Raw genomic sequence first — 12,522 nt, 5'->3', positions numbered from 1 at the left:
GATGAAAACAAAATAAATACAGCTTTATGCTTTTGCGATGGAGTCTAACACTATTGGCATACAGAAATTCAATAATTGAGTGTAAAATAACATGGTATAGTCTTTATTGTATACATAACTAAACACAATTAGTCTTTATTAAACTGGCAAACTTGATAATTTTTTGTGACCAAATGGATTAATTCCACTTGAAACCCAGTACAATGTGTCTACTGCAGATTCCCACATTGCGATATTGATGCTGAAAGATATATTGTGCAGCCTGATGTCAAATGTAAAATGTTTCTTCTTCTGGAAGAAAGTAAATCAGAAGTAGTGAAATACTGCTGCTTGTTATTTGCAAAATGAGAAAGCACAGTGCAATGGGGAAATGGACTATTTGGAGCCAGAGATCATAGTTACAGACAGTGGAGACTGGAGACCTTATTTAAGATGCTTTGATATTGATTAAGTTGCTTCATACTTAAGTCAGTGGGTTAGTGAGAGGCCATGATAATTTCATTGATTGAATTATTTTTATGAGATGTACTACTTTAAATGTATATGAAAAGTGCTGGATAAATAAACTCTCTAATATACAAACAAGCTGAAGGACATGATAATGACTCTTTATATTTACATTTTTTTATCTGAAAAGAAAAAAGAAGTGAATGTTAATATTGTTGTCTCTGTTTACTTGTAGCCTATTGCAGTGCAGCCTCCCCCTCAGCGATGTGATGATGAAGATGAAGGGGATTTAAATAAGACACTGGGAGTCCAGCGTTTCCAGCAGATCCTCACACCGCCTCAGCGCCTGCCCACCGAACAACACCGCACTTTTAACGAGGAGGACTTTGAGTGTAAGAGCCTCACCCCTGATGCTGTGAAATGCATTAAAATTAACGTTAAAATGGAAATGTTCAAAACATTGCAGCTTACAGTAATATAATATAAATATGGTCATAATTAATCAAGAGCAAATCATATACTCTGAAACGGCATGTTATGGTTTTTAATGCGCACTGCTCATCTATATATATCTGAATATCTGAATTATTAGACTGCTTGTTTATTTTTTCCCCAATTTCGAGTAAAAATATAGCTTAAAGGGGCTAATAATTTAGCCCCTAAAATGGTGTTTAAAGATTTTTAAACTTTTTTTGCTCTGTTAAACATCAAAAACAAGAAAACAAGAAAAAAAATCAAAGGGGGCTAATAATTCTGACTTCAACTGTATATATATATATATATATATATATATATATATATATATATATATATATATATATATATATATATATATATATATATATATATATATAAAAGCAAAAATGTAAATAAATATTAAGCTGTATAATGTTTCTTGTTTTTCTATTTCAAATTTTAGGCCTCTTAACAATTATATTTATACAATTTAAGATATTAAAGACTTTTTTATGACCTAAAAATTCATAAAACCAGGGCACATTTTGTAATTGCAATCATTCCCATAAATGTGTTTTACAGATCACTCCCACCTCTTTTTATTTGTAAATGTGAGTGCTCTGTTTATATTTAAATTCAGGGTAAAAATGCTGACTATGGATGTTAAAACTTTAAAGCAAAAAACATAATTCATTCACTGATACAAGGTTAATATACAAGCCTGTAGAAAATACTAATAGCAGTTTTATTCACTCATAATACACCGAAAACCATCCAAAAACAGGTGCTGAAGAGAAAGTCACGTCATGAATTAAACCTCATTTAATTAAATTAAATTCATTTTGATTTCTATAGTGCTTTTGCAATGTAAATTGTGCCAAGGCAGCTTAACATAGAGGTTCTAGTTAATTATATTTGAAACTGTGTCTGTCCAATTTTCAGTTGTAGTAGTTCAGTAAAGTGTGGTTTAATTTTCACTGCTGAAAGTCCAAACACTGAAGAGCAAATCCATCGATGCACAGCTCCACAATTCCCAAACCAAGCAAGCCATTTGCAACATTGGCATCACGAATAGCTTTTCCAATAGCTGAGAAAATACATACTGACTTATAGAACGTGCACTGCACCATGTATAAACATTTTATTGAACAACATCAAATGTAACCTAAAGCCCAACTATGTATATAACTCGTAAGAAAAAAGCTACAAAGAAACAGTTATTTTATAGTTATTTCCCTCAAATATAGTAATGCACTCAACATACACTCTCCCTCAAGTTGCTTCAAACATTGAGTTTCTTTATCCTTTTAAACACAAAAAAGGTATGTTAAATAGTGTTTGGATACCTGTAGCCATTAACTTCTAAAATAAAAATAAAAATATAATGGAAGAACATTCTTCACAAAATTATAATTTAAATTCAACTGAAAAAAGAAACTCTTGTTTGTGAGGAATGCTGTAAATGTTAGAATTTTCATTTTTGGGTGGACTGTCACTTTAAGTGTCATGCAGGAAATTCTGGGAATGTCAATTGACACTTTTTCACTGTACACTGTTATTATTATTATTATTATTATTATTATTATTATTATTATTATTATTATTATTATTATTATAACCTCTATTTTACCAGGAAAAACACATTGAGATTAAAAATCTCTTTTACAAGAGTGTCTGGCCAAGATTAGGCAGCATACATGTCACAAAACAATTGACAGTTAACATGAATCAGACACTGACACACAACTATTCAAAACATCTACAAGCCAGTGTTTCAATTTCTAAATCATTTATACTCTTTTTTTTTTTTTTAAAGCATTTAGTCAATTTTCATCAATTCTTTAAACTGCAACTTATTCCATGCAAAAGGTGCTGCGTATTTAAAAGCCTGTGACCGAAGGCTATAGTTAAGGACAGGCTTTTTACAAATGTAACTCTGTAGATATGATGGTAGTAAACACAGTATAGATTTGTAAACAAGGATATGCCAATGCTTGAGCCTACAAATGGACAAAGCAAACCAACCTACCCTAGACTCTGAGACGAAGCATGCATATAGATCACCGAAGTCCAATATCGACATAAATGTTGCATCAACCAGCTTCTTTTTAGTATCATAAGAAAGGCAGTTCTTAATTCTAAAATAGAAGCCTAAAATCACTTTTCATTTTTTTCCAATCATTTTTTTTCACCAATTGCTGAATGTGAGAACTAAAGCAAAGTGTATCATCAATTCAAATTCAAAGATATTTGTACTGGGATACCAATTCAATCTCTGCATCATAAGTAATAGTAACAGAACCTAGCTTTTTCTCAGTTTGATTTGAATTTGACAATAGCATAAATTTTGTTTTATCTGCATTTAAAACTAGTTTTAACTCAGATAAATGATGTTGAAGTACATTAAAGGGGTGTAGTATATGTATGTGTGTGTGTGTGTGTGTGTGTGTGTGTGTGTGTGTGTGTGTGTATGTATATATATATATATATATATATATATATATATATATATATATATATATATATATATATATATATAGTAAAAAGAAGAGGCCCCAGTACTGAACCCTGTGGAACTCCTTTAGTTACTGTAGAAATATCCATAAATAGTTTTCAGTATTTTGAGATTTAGTTTTTTTTTCCCCCATTTATTTATACTTTTGAATTGCATTATGGGACCTTGATCTTTCTTCCAACAACTTTTAACCTTGAAAAGTTTGAAAAAGTGACATTTAATAAAATTTAGTAGTTTATATATATAATAGTTTAAGGTGTAATATTTTCTGGGTTGGATGTTGTTATGTGTGAATATATGTTGAATATTATGGTACTAAAACTATGTATTGAACTGCTAGTACATTTTCTGTTGTTTTACAGACTTATTTCTCTATATATTATTAGTTATACATTATAATATTTCAAACTACTAAAATGTCAATAATAGTCACTTTGTTAAGCTGTAAAGTTGAGTTTTCAACATTTAAAGTGGATAAATCAATGTCCCATAATGCAATTCACAACCGTAAATAAACGAAAAACACTTGTGAAACTATGGAAACTTTATTAACAGATATTTTTTGACAGTGTAATCAAGAAACTTTAAGTTCATTAATTAACAAGTTTGTACCGTAGCCATTTTATGCTCTTTTAGCATTATAATTACTGTATTTTTTTCCAAGTATTAAATGCTTGCAGTGTTGGTCTTCATACTGAGGCCTCGTTTACACTAATACGTTTTAATTTGAAAATGCATACGTTTTTTCTACGGTTACACCATCCGTCCAAACTACGCCGGAGTTTGAAGAACGCTGCTGCTCCATCTCAGTGTGGATGGAGAAAAACGGAGACACCTGAAAACGGAGGCGGAGCTGCCGACACTCGCCTCTCTGACTGGGGCTTTTCCTCAATATTAAGTAGCCTACACATAGTTAAGTTTTGCATCCACTCCTTGTAAGTTCAGACTTCGCAAGTTTGATATGGAAAACAGACTCCCGAGGACATCAATCATCAAAGGGAACAGTGTACTTTATAACCCTATTCACATCACCCTGGCTACATTTTTTCACTTTCTTAACAATAAAATAAAAACTCGAAGGAACTGCTATTTTCATTTTGTTATTAACAACTTAACAGACAGCAGAAATGTTGAGGCTATTTTAAACTAAAACGCACTAGTGTAAAGGGGGCCTGAATCTCGACTAATTAAGCTCTGTTTGTGTTTTTTTAGATCATCGTCACACCTCTCTGCACATCCACCACCCTCTGTCTAAACACCTCCCTGATGGCCGAAGGAAGAAACCCGGGAGGAAGAGGAAGGACTCAGGTCGGAGGAGGAGTTCATCCATGGGAGCAGCTCCGCCAATAGATGAGGATGATGAGGATGAAGAAGCGGATGAGGATTCCTGCAGCCAGCAGGACAGAGAGGGCAATGTCACCACTACACCTACACCAGACACAGACACAGAGGACAGAGAGCGGGCACAGGTACACACACACACACACAAACGCAGTTTGTTACAGCAAAATTATACAGTATATCAAATATATAACAGAGTATTTTATTATCAGTAACTGTAATGGTGTTGTTGTAACGAGGAAAGTCATTAGTTTAATTACTTGTTACAGAAAAAAGGCCAGGTTGGACACACAAGACTCACTCATGGACATTTTACTAAAAGGAAAAGTTCCCCGAAAATGAAAATGTTGCAACAGAAACCAAACTGTTAAACATATGAGTATGAGTAGGCGCAGCCATTTGAATCTTTTTGGCTTGAGACTTCCAGTCTCATTCACTTCCATTCATTTTTGGATGTTTTAAAACAGCTTGTTATGCTGCTTGATGTTGTGAACTGATATTTTCTTATTATTTTATTCTGCCTTTTCTGTATTGTTATGAACACACTTGTTTGTAGAGCAAGTAGTTTGGCCGTTTTCTGCCGTTTATTATTCCTAGTCATTTCTCCCATAGGCGACTGAATCAAAATTTCTAAAACAATCGCAACAACGAGCGCATTTCCACATTGACAAATAAGGTCAATACTTTTGGAATGCCCTATTTTTAATGTTATCAGACATTAAAGAAAATATTTTTTTGTGTTATGCTAGAATTTTTAGCAAAAGTAAACCTTAAACTGTTTTCGATTTTAATGTTAGGTATCATTTATTGCTGGTGATGTATTTTTATTGTTATGCATGCACTACCTGTCAAAGGTTTGGGTTCAGTAGGATTTTCTAATGCTTTAAAATAAGCTTCTCCTGCTCACCAAGGCTGCATTTCTTTCATCAAAAATACACTACAAACTGTAAAATTGAAATGTATTTGCACTAAAATAACTGTTCAAAAGTAGTTTATCATTTAATTTAATCATTTATTTCAGTGATTTTAAAGATGATTTTTACTCCGCTTCATTACTCTTCAGAGTCACATGATCCTTTAGAAATCACTATAATATTTATTATTATTATTATTATTATTATTATTATTATTATTATTATTATTATTATTATTATTATTATTATTCATTTATTTTATTTTCGGCTTAGTCCCTTTATTAATCTGGGGTCACCAAAACAAAATGAACAGCCAATTTATGCAGCATATGTTTTACGCAGCAGATGTCCTTCCAGCTTCAACCCATCTCTGGGAAACATCCATACACAATCTTTCACACACATACACTACGGACAATTTAGCTTACCCCATTTACCTATACCAAATGTCTTTGGACTTGTGGGAGAAAAAGGGGCGAGCCAGAGGAAACCCACATAAACATGGGGAGAACATGCAAACTCCACACAGAAATGCCAACTGACCCAGCCGAGACTCGAACCAGCAAACCAGCAACTTTCTTACTGTGAGGCCATTGTGCCACTCATTTTGCCACTGTGACACCTTATTATTATTATTATTATTATTATTATTATTATTATTATTATTATTATTATTGTCATAGGTGATAGTAATAAAAGCAATAATGACTGGAGTAATAATTTAATTTGAAACTGCATACAATAAAGCTGTTATTTAAAATTTTAATAAATATTTACACATTTTTTACATCTAAGTAATGTTGCCTTCATCAACCGAACCATTTTCAAAAAAAAAAAAAAAACATAAAACTGACCCCAAATTTTTGACCGGTGATGTATTTTTAATAAAAAAAGTGATAATTATAAAATGTTGTCAATTTTATCAGGTTTTGCCATGAAATAGCCTGAGAAGTTGATATGGCAATAAATTTAAAACTCTCTCTCTTACTGCATGCCATTAATCACATCACTGTCAACAAAAAATACTATTATTTATTCCAACATCAAAAACCTGGAGCATAAAGATCATTGTGGAGTTTGGTTCCTGAATTAATCAGTCAATATTCAGTGATTCATGAAAGTAATTGCTGAGATTCCAAATGAATCAACCATTTGAAATGAATCACTCATTAAAACAGGGATTTGGGGAAAAGAAGTTTTCCAGTTGTCTTGTAAATTATGTTGTGTCATCCTAGTCTCTCTGGGGCTCTGAGCAAAGTTGACCGTAATGTTCTACTTGGTAAGTGAAGAGAGAGGGGGAGGTGTTGGTTGAGAGTCTTCTGTAACTTGCAGGGCCCTACGTACCTTCCGTAATTCGCATATAAGGTGGATTCTGAGAAAAGAAGTTTATCAAATTCTGCCTACACAAGGGGACATCTTCAAATTTGAGTCTGACACTCCTGTCTTATGTCTACGCTAACCTTTCTCTTTTTGGCCTGCAGTTTTTTGTATCAGAAGATGATCCCAAAAAGAATGGTGAAGTCTCATCTCATCGAAAACCGTCAATCACGTCCCATTCAAAACTACACACCAGCATCAGCATCCCAGAGGATGTGACGGGAGCCTCGTGAGTGTGCACACAAAACACTTTCAAATGCATGTACTGTGTGTGCTTAGTAGTAAGTGTTGTCTGTTATGACCACAGGGGCAGACGTTGGGGTCGTATTCCGCCCAATGGCAGACGAGTGTCCGCACCCTGTTTGTTTCCAAGCGTGAGTTCGCCAGATGGCAGCTGTAAGACCGGCCGCAGTTATGATCTGCAGGAGCGCCGACGCACAGGCAACATGACGGGCGCCACGCTGTCACACTACCAACAGATGCCCACTGATGAGAGTGAAGCAAAGACACTCGCTACTGTTGATCTGGATGGCATTAAGAGTGAGTTTGTGTACAGTTAATCTAAATATTTACTCCTCACCGTAACACCACAGAAGAGTTCTGTAACATATTTAAAGTGAGGCAAATAAGTATTAAACACGTCATGTTTTCTAAAGGAGCAGTTGACATGGAATTGCACTAGATTTTGGTAAAAACAAAACAATACAAACATAAAAATAAAACAAAACAAAAAAAATCTGAAAAATTTGCTATGTGTAATAATGGAATGACACAAGGAGAAAGTGCTGAACTACTGTACTGCTTTATACTGCTTTATGGTGATGGCAGCTTAAGACACCTCTCATATGGAGAATGAAGTCACATGAATTGCTCAGTTTTTCACAGACTTTAACAGAGTGTAAAAATCTCAATGGTTCTGTAGGTGTCATCTATCAAATCTTTTTATTGGCTTCATGTCAGGGGATTTATTGGGCCATTCTTCAAATTTCTCTGAAAACATTTGAGAGTTTTCTTGGCTGTGTTTTGTATTATTGTCTTACTGAAATGTCAACCCTGATTTTCATGATCAAGTCCATTGTCCTTGTTTATGTACATTTCACAATGTACATAACAATGTTTATTGAACAACGTAAGATCACAGAGAGGTTTTGATATTCATTTATTCATTTTCTTTTACCTTAGTCTCTTTATTGATCTGGGTTCGCCACAGCGGAATGAACCGACGACTTATTCAGCATACGTTTTACGCAGCAGATGCCCTTCCAGCTGCAACCCATTACTGGGAAACATCCATTCACTTTCATTCACACTCATACACTACGGAAAATTTAGCTTACCCAATTCACCTGTACCACGTCTTTTGACTGTGGGGGAAATCGGAGCACCCAGAGAAAACCCATATGAACACAGGGAGAACATGCAAACTCCACACAGAAATGCCAACTGACCCAGCCGAAACTTAAACCAACAACCTTCTTGCTGTGTTGCACTCTTGTTACACACTGCACCACCATGCAGCCAGGTTTTGAAATATAAATTCATATTATTCATATTTTTGTTTTTTATTTTATGATGTCTTTAAAAAAAAATTGTTCCGTATTTTGTATGTTTTTGAAATATGTTGTTTCATTATTTGCTGAAAAATACAGTAAATTTAAAAAAATTATTAAAATTTTAAATAACTTTAATATAAAGTTTTTAATAATGTGTCTAATTTGCTTTCCTTAACCTTGAGTTTTCATTGGTGATCTTTCATAAATTGTTCTAAAATGCTGATTTGGTGCTAAATTAACATTTTATCTTATTATTCTTGAAATATTCTTGAAAAGTATTGTGCTTAATATTTTAATATTAATATTTAAGGCGGTTTTTGTTTGGGATTTTTTTTTTCACAGGAAAAAATACGACAGAACCCAAACTTCATAAAATACCATTAATTGTTAATAATATTTGCATAATACATGAAAAAAGTAGACGATTCATTACGCTGTGGCAACCCCTGATTAATAAAGTAATTTTTTTGGGGTGAGAGTGTTTTTCAGTATGACCAGCGAGTATTAAGCATTTGAGCTGACCTTAGATCAATAATGACGTGTTTTGAGTGCAGAAAAATGTATTTGTTTCCCTGGTTCATTAGATTTTTTTCTGCTGTTATAAAGGACTTCTTTATTTACCTTTCTCTTCTCATTCTTCTGAGAATAAATCATGTTTTCAGATTGTACATCAAACCATCTATGGCTGTGATTCAGGAATGTGGACATTCTCAAAGGGTGCTGAGCTGCCCACTACAACTGTGCCTTTGACGTCGCTTCTGTGTGTGTGTGTGTGTGTGTTTGTTTGTGTGCTGTAAATACAGATAATTTGGCCAAACAATAGATTACTTTGAGACATGAAATTCATTGAGTCATTTTCTAGTGGTGTTCAGTTGAGTTTTCAGATTGGCTTTCTGTGTTTGGAGGCTGATGGTTGTTTTGTAATGTAGTAGGTATTGTCAAGATTAGGTAAGCACTGAGTTACTGATACTTAAAGGCCTTCTGCTGGTTTACAATACAGTCAGTGTTTTTCTGACTTGTTTGTTGTTTCCAGCTCTTGGTTTAGTATTTCAGCTTTGTCTTGCTGTCGTTGTCGCAGGTCACAGATTTGAAGATGTCCCAGGTGTGCGGCGGCACCTGGTTAAGAAGAGCGCTAAAGGACAGGTGGTTCACATCGGCAAGGACTACAAAGAGTTCAGCAGTCGTATTCGGACCAAGCTGGATCGAACTCCACATGAGGTGAGAAGCCAGCTGACTAGATTATCTTTCCTCTGTTTTCTAGACTTGTGTGTCATCAATACCTTATAGCTCAAGTGTGTAGTTTTCAGTCTATAGCTTAATCGACTGAGTAAATATCGTCCCTACAATACGATTTTTTAAGGATTCTTGTATCATGGTACAATATTATCATGGTTTTAAATATATAGAATATAATTTATATATAAGCAGACATAATTAACAAACAAACAAACAAACAAACAGGTGTCGGCTTAGTCCCTTTATTTATCCGGGGTCGCCACAGCGGAATTAACCTAAACAACTTATGCAGCAAGTTTTTACGCAGCGGATGCCCTTCCAGCCGCAACCTACTCTGGGAATCATCCACACACACATTCACACACACACACACACACTCATACACTACGGACAATTTAGCCTACCCAATTCACCTGTACCGCAAGTCTTTGGACTGTGAACACCCGGAGGAAACCCACACGAAGGCAGAGAGAACATGCTGTGAGGCGACATCGCTACCTACTGCGCCACTGCCTCGCCTCATGTCAATTTAATAAACAAATAATATTTCTGCTACAAAACAAACAAAATATTATATTAAATCATTCAATTCGATGCTGAAAGCTACAGTCATCACTTCTCACTTCTGCCACTCTTTAAAAGTTTTGGTTTGGGTTTGTGTCATTATGAATGCTCAGTCCCATTGTGCTCTGATTTACATTTTTCTGTGTTTGTGGAAAAAAGCAGGCAAGTCAGCAGACCCAAAATGTAAGCGGGGCAGAGCATTATTCTCGCGATGACCACCTGCGTAATACCGTTCTTTGACATAAGCCACAGTTTCACTTTAAACTTAAAGGCGAGCTTCTTGGGCGATGATATACAGTGTTAAATTCTACATTTAGCGCAAACATTTACGGTTAGACATTTGCGCTGAACATGCAGTGAATGCAACGCATCGAGATTTGGGCCATTAAAACAGCTGATCCACCCCAAGTCTTTCTGCACTCTCGCCAAAAACACTCAATGATCTCGTCTGGAGGATCAACATTCACAGCATGATCATTCTTATCAGCGCCATTATTTGTAACTTTGGGTGGGTTGGCAAACCTGTGTACTTTTCACTGCTTCTTCCTCAAACTTGTGCATTACCCGCAGTCACAAAAGCTTTGTTATCTGACAGCGTAAAGCTGTGAGTGATTGACAGCTATTATGAACCAATATAGCGGCAGGTAGGACCGATTCAGCACGTTTTATGTATTTATTTTTTATAAATCAACAGGTCGCACTACAACCATTATACGCAATAACACAAATGCTCCTAAATATATTATAAGGTCACATAGATGTAAGGAATTATCGTTCGATTCCTTCATGGCATTGTGTAAATAAGATATTACATACGGCTAGCTGTTAAAAAGTTGTGATCTGGCTAACCCCAACCTAACAGTCTTATAATCTACCTGAGAATTAGTAATGTAACTTAAATTCAACAAACGGACCATCAAAATATAGTGTGTCCTAATATGGACGCAAAAATACTACGTGATATCGATATTTTCCCCCACCTCATGTAAATAACATGATTTGTTGAGTCAGTGATCAATAAGTTAATAATAATAATAATTCCTTACATTTATATAGCGCTATTCTGGGCACTCAAATCACTTTACACATGGGGGAATCTCCTCATCCACCACCAGTGTGCAGCATCCACCTGGATGACGCGTCGGCTAGACCGCACACCAGCTGATTGGTGCGCCTCCTGCTGGCCTCACTAACACCTCTTCCAGCAGCAACCTAGCTTTCCCATGTAGTCTCCCATCCAGGTACTAACCAGGTGCAGCCCTGCTTAGCTTCAGTGGGCGACCATGTGAGAGCTGCAGAGAGCTAGCTGCCGGCCAGTTAACTTGAGTTAGTAAAAAAATTTGACTAACAATTATTTAGACTAATGCCGAGTTCAAACTGCAGGATTTTTAAAGTAGTCGTGTCACAGATGTTTTCACATTGCATCACTATCTGGGCTAGTGTTTTGTCGCTGCTTTGTTTACACTGCAAGATGGATAGGCGACAGGGGGTTTCACACTGCAGGATTTTACACTGGGAAGAATCGCTTTGTCTAAACTACGTCTCACAACCAAAAACACTTAGTATATCATTTGTTATTAACTACATAACGAGAAAGGAGCCATTCATGGGGTATAAAATCTAGATATTTGCTCACCTGGGTTAGAAGGGAATTAGCAATTTCTCCTCAACTTTTTACTATTTTGACCCGGTTGTGATATTGCTCAGATGACAGGTCAAGCAGACACAGGTGCTCCTGCCAAATTCCTGCTAGTTTTTCCTCCATTTCTTGAGTCCATATAAACAGAAAATGAGCGCTTATAACTTTTTCCCCAACCCCCCGCTGGCCTGCAGGTACCCATACTAGTGAATGCTGCTCTTTCATTGGCTGTAGTGATTGCTGATGTTATTTTCAGTCAAAACTCATTTCACGCAGCATGATTTTAATGGCTGACAGCTTCACATATTTAGCATGGCAAAAATCTCACGGGAATCAGCGGCTCATCGGCAATTCTCTCAGATCACGTCTTTGATAGATCATACTGTGTGACTGTCACTCATGTGAGCAAGCACCGATTTGCCTGTGATTTCAGGCATTTGTCTGCCATTGCTCAAAACTTGTCGGTGAGTCAAAAACGAG

At 35.6% G+C, this 12,522-nt stretch overlaps 1 protein-coding gene across 19 annotated transcripts in view; it reads left to right on the top strand.

The window, feature by feature from the left end:
• slc4a2a (solute carrier family 4 member 2a) overlaps positions 1 to 12,522 on the top strand; it is an 83,613-nt gene that overhangs the window by 43,848 nt on the left and 27,243 nt on the right. For 13 of the 19 annotated variants that reach the window (XR_012388621.1, XR_012388589.1, XR_012388620.1 and 10 more), the window contains 5 exon segments: positions 683 to 839; positions 4,631 to 4,887; positions 7,155 to 7,279; positions 7,358 to 7,590; positions 9,682 to 9,821. Coding sequence is in view for 16 of the 19 variants with exons in the window: in XM_073919659.1 (XP_073775760.1) it covers positions 683 to 839; positions 4,631 to 4,887; positions 7,155 to 7,279; positions 7,358 to 7,590; positions 9,682 to 9,821 (912 nt within the window). In the remaining 3 variants the exon portion in view is untranslated. 19 annotated transcript variants of the gene reach the window in all.

Source organism: Danio rerio, chromosome 2 (genome assembly GCF_049306965.1).
Source record: "Danio rerio strain Tuebingen ecotype United States chromosome 2, GRCz12tu, whole genome shotgun sequence".
Taxonomy (NCBI): domain Eukaryota; kingdom Metazoa; phylum Chordata; class Actinopteri; order Cypriniformes; family Danionidae; genus Danio; species Danio rerio.
This window is presented reverse-complemented; position numbering and strand designations above follow the sequence as displayed.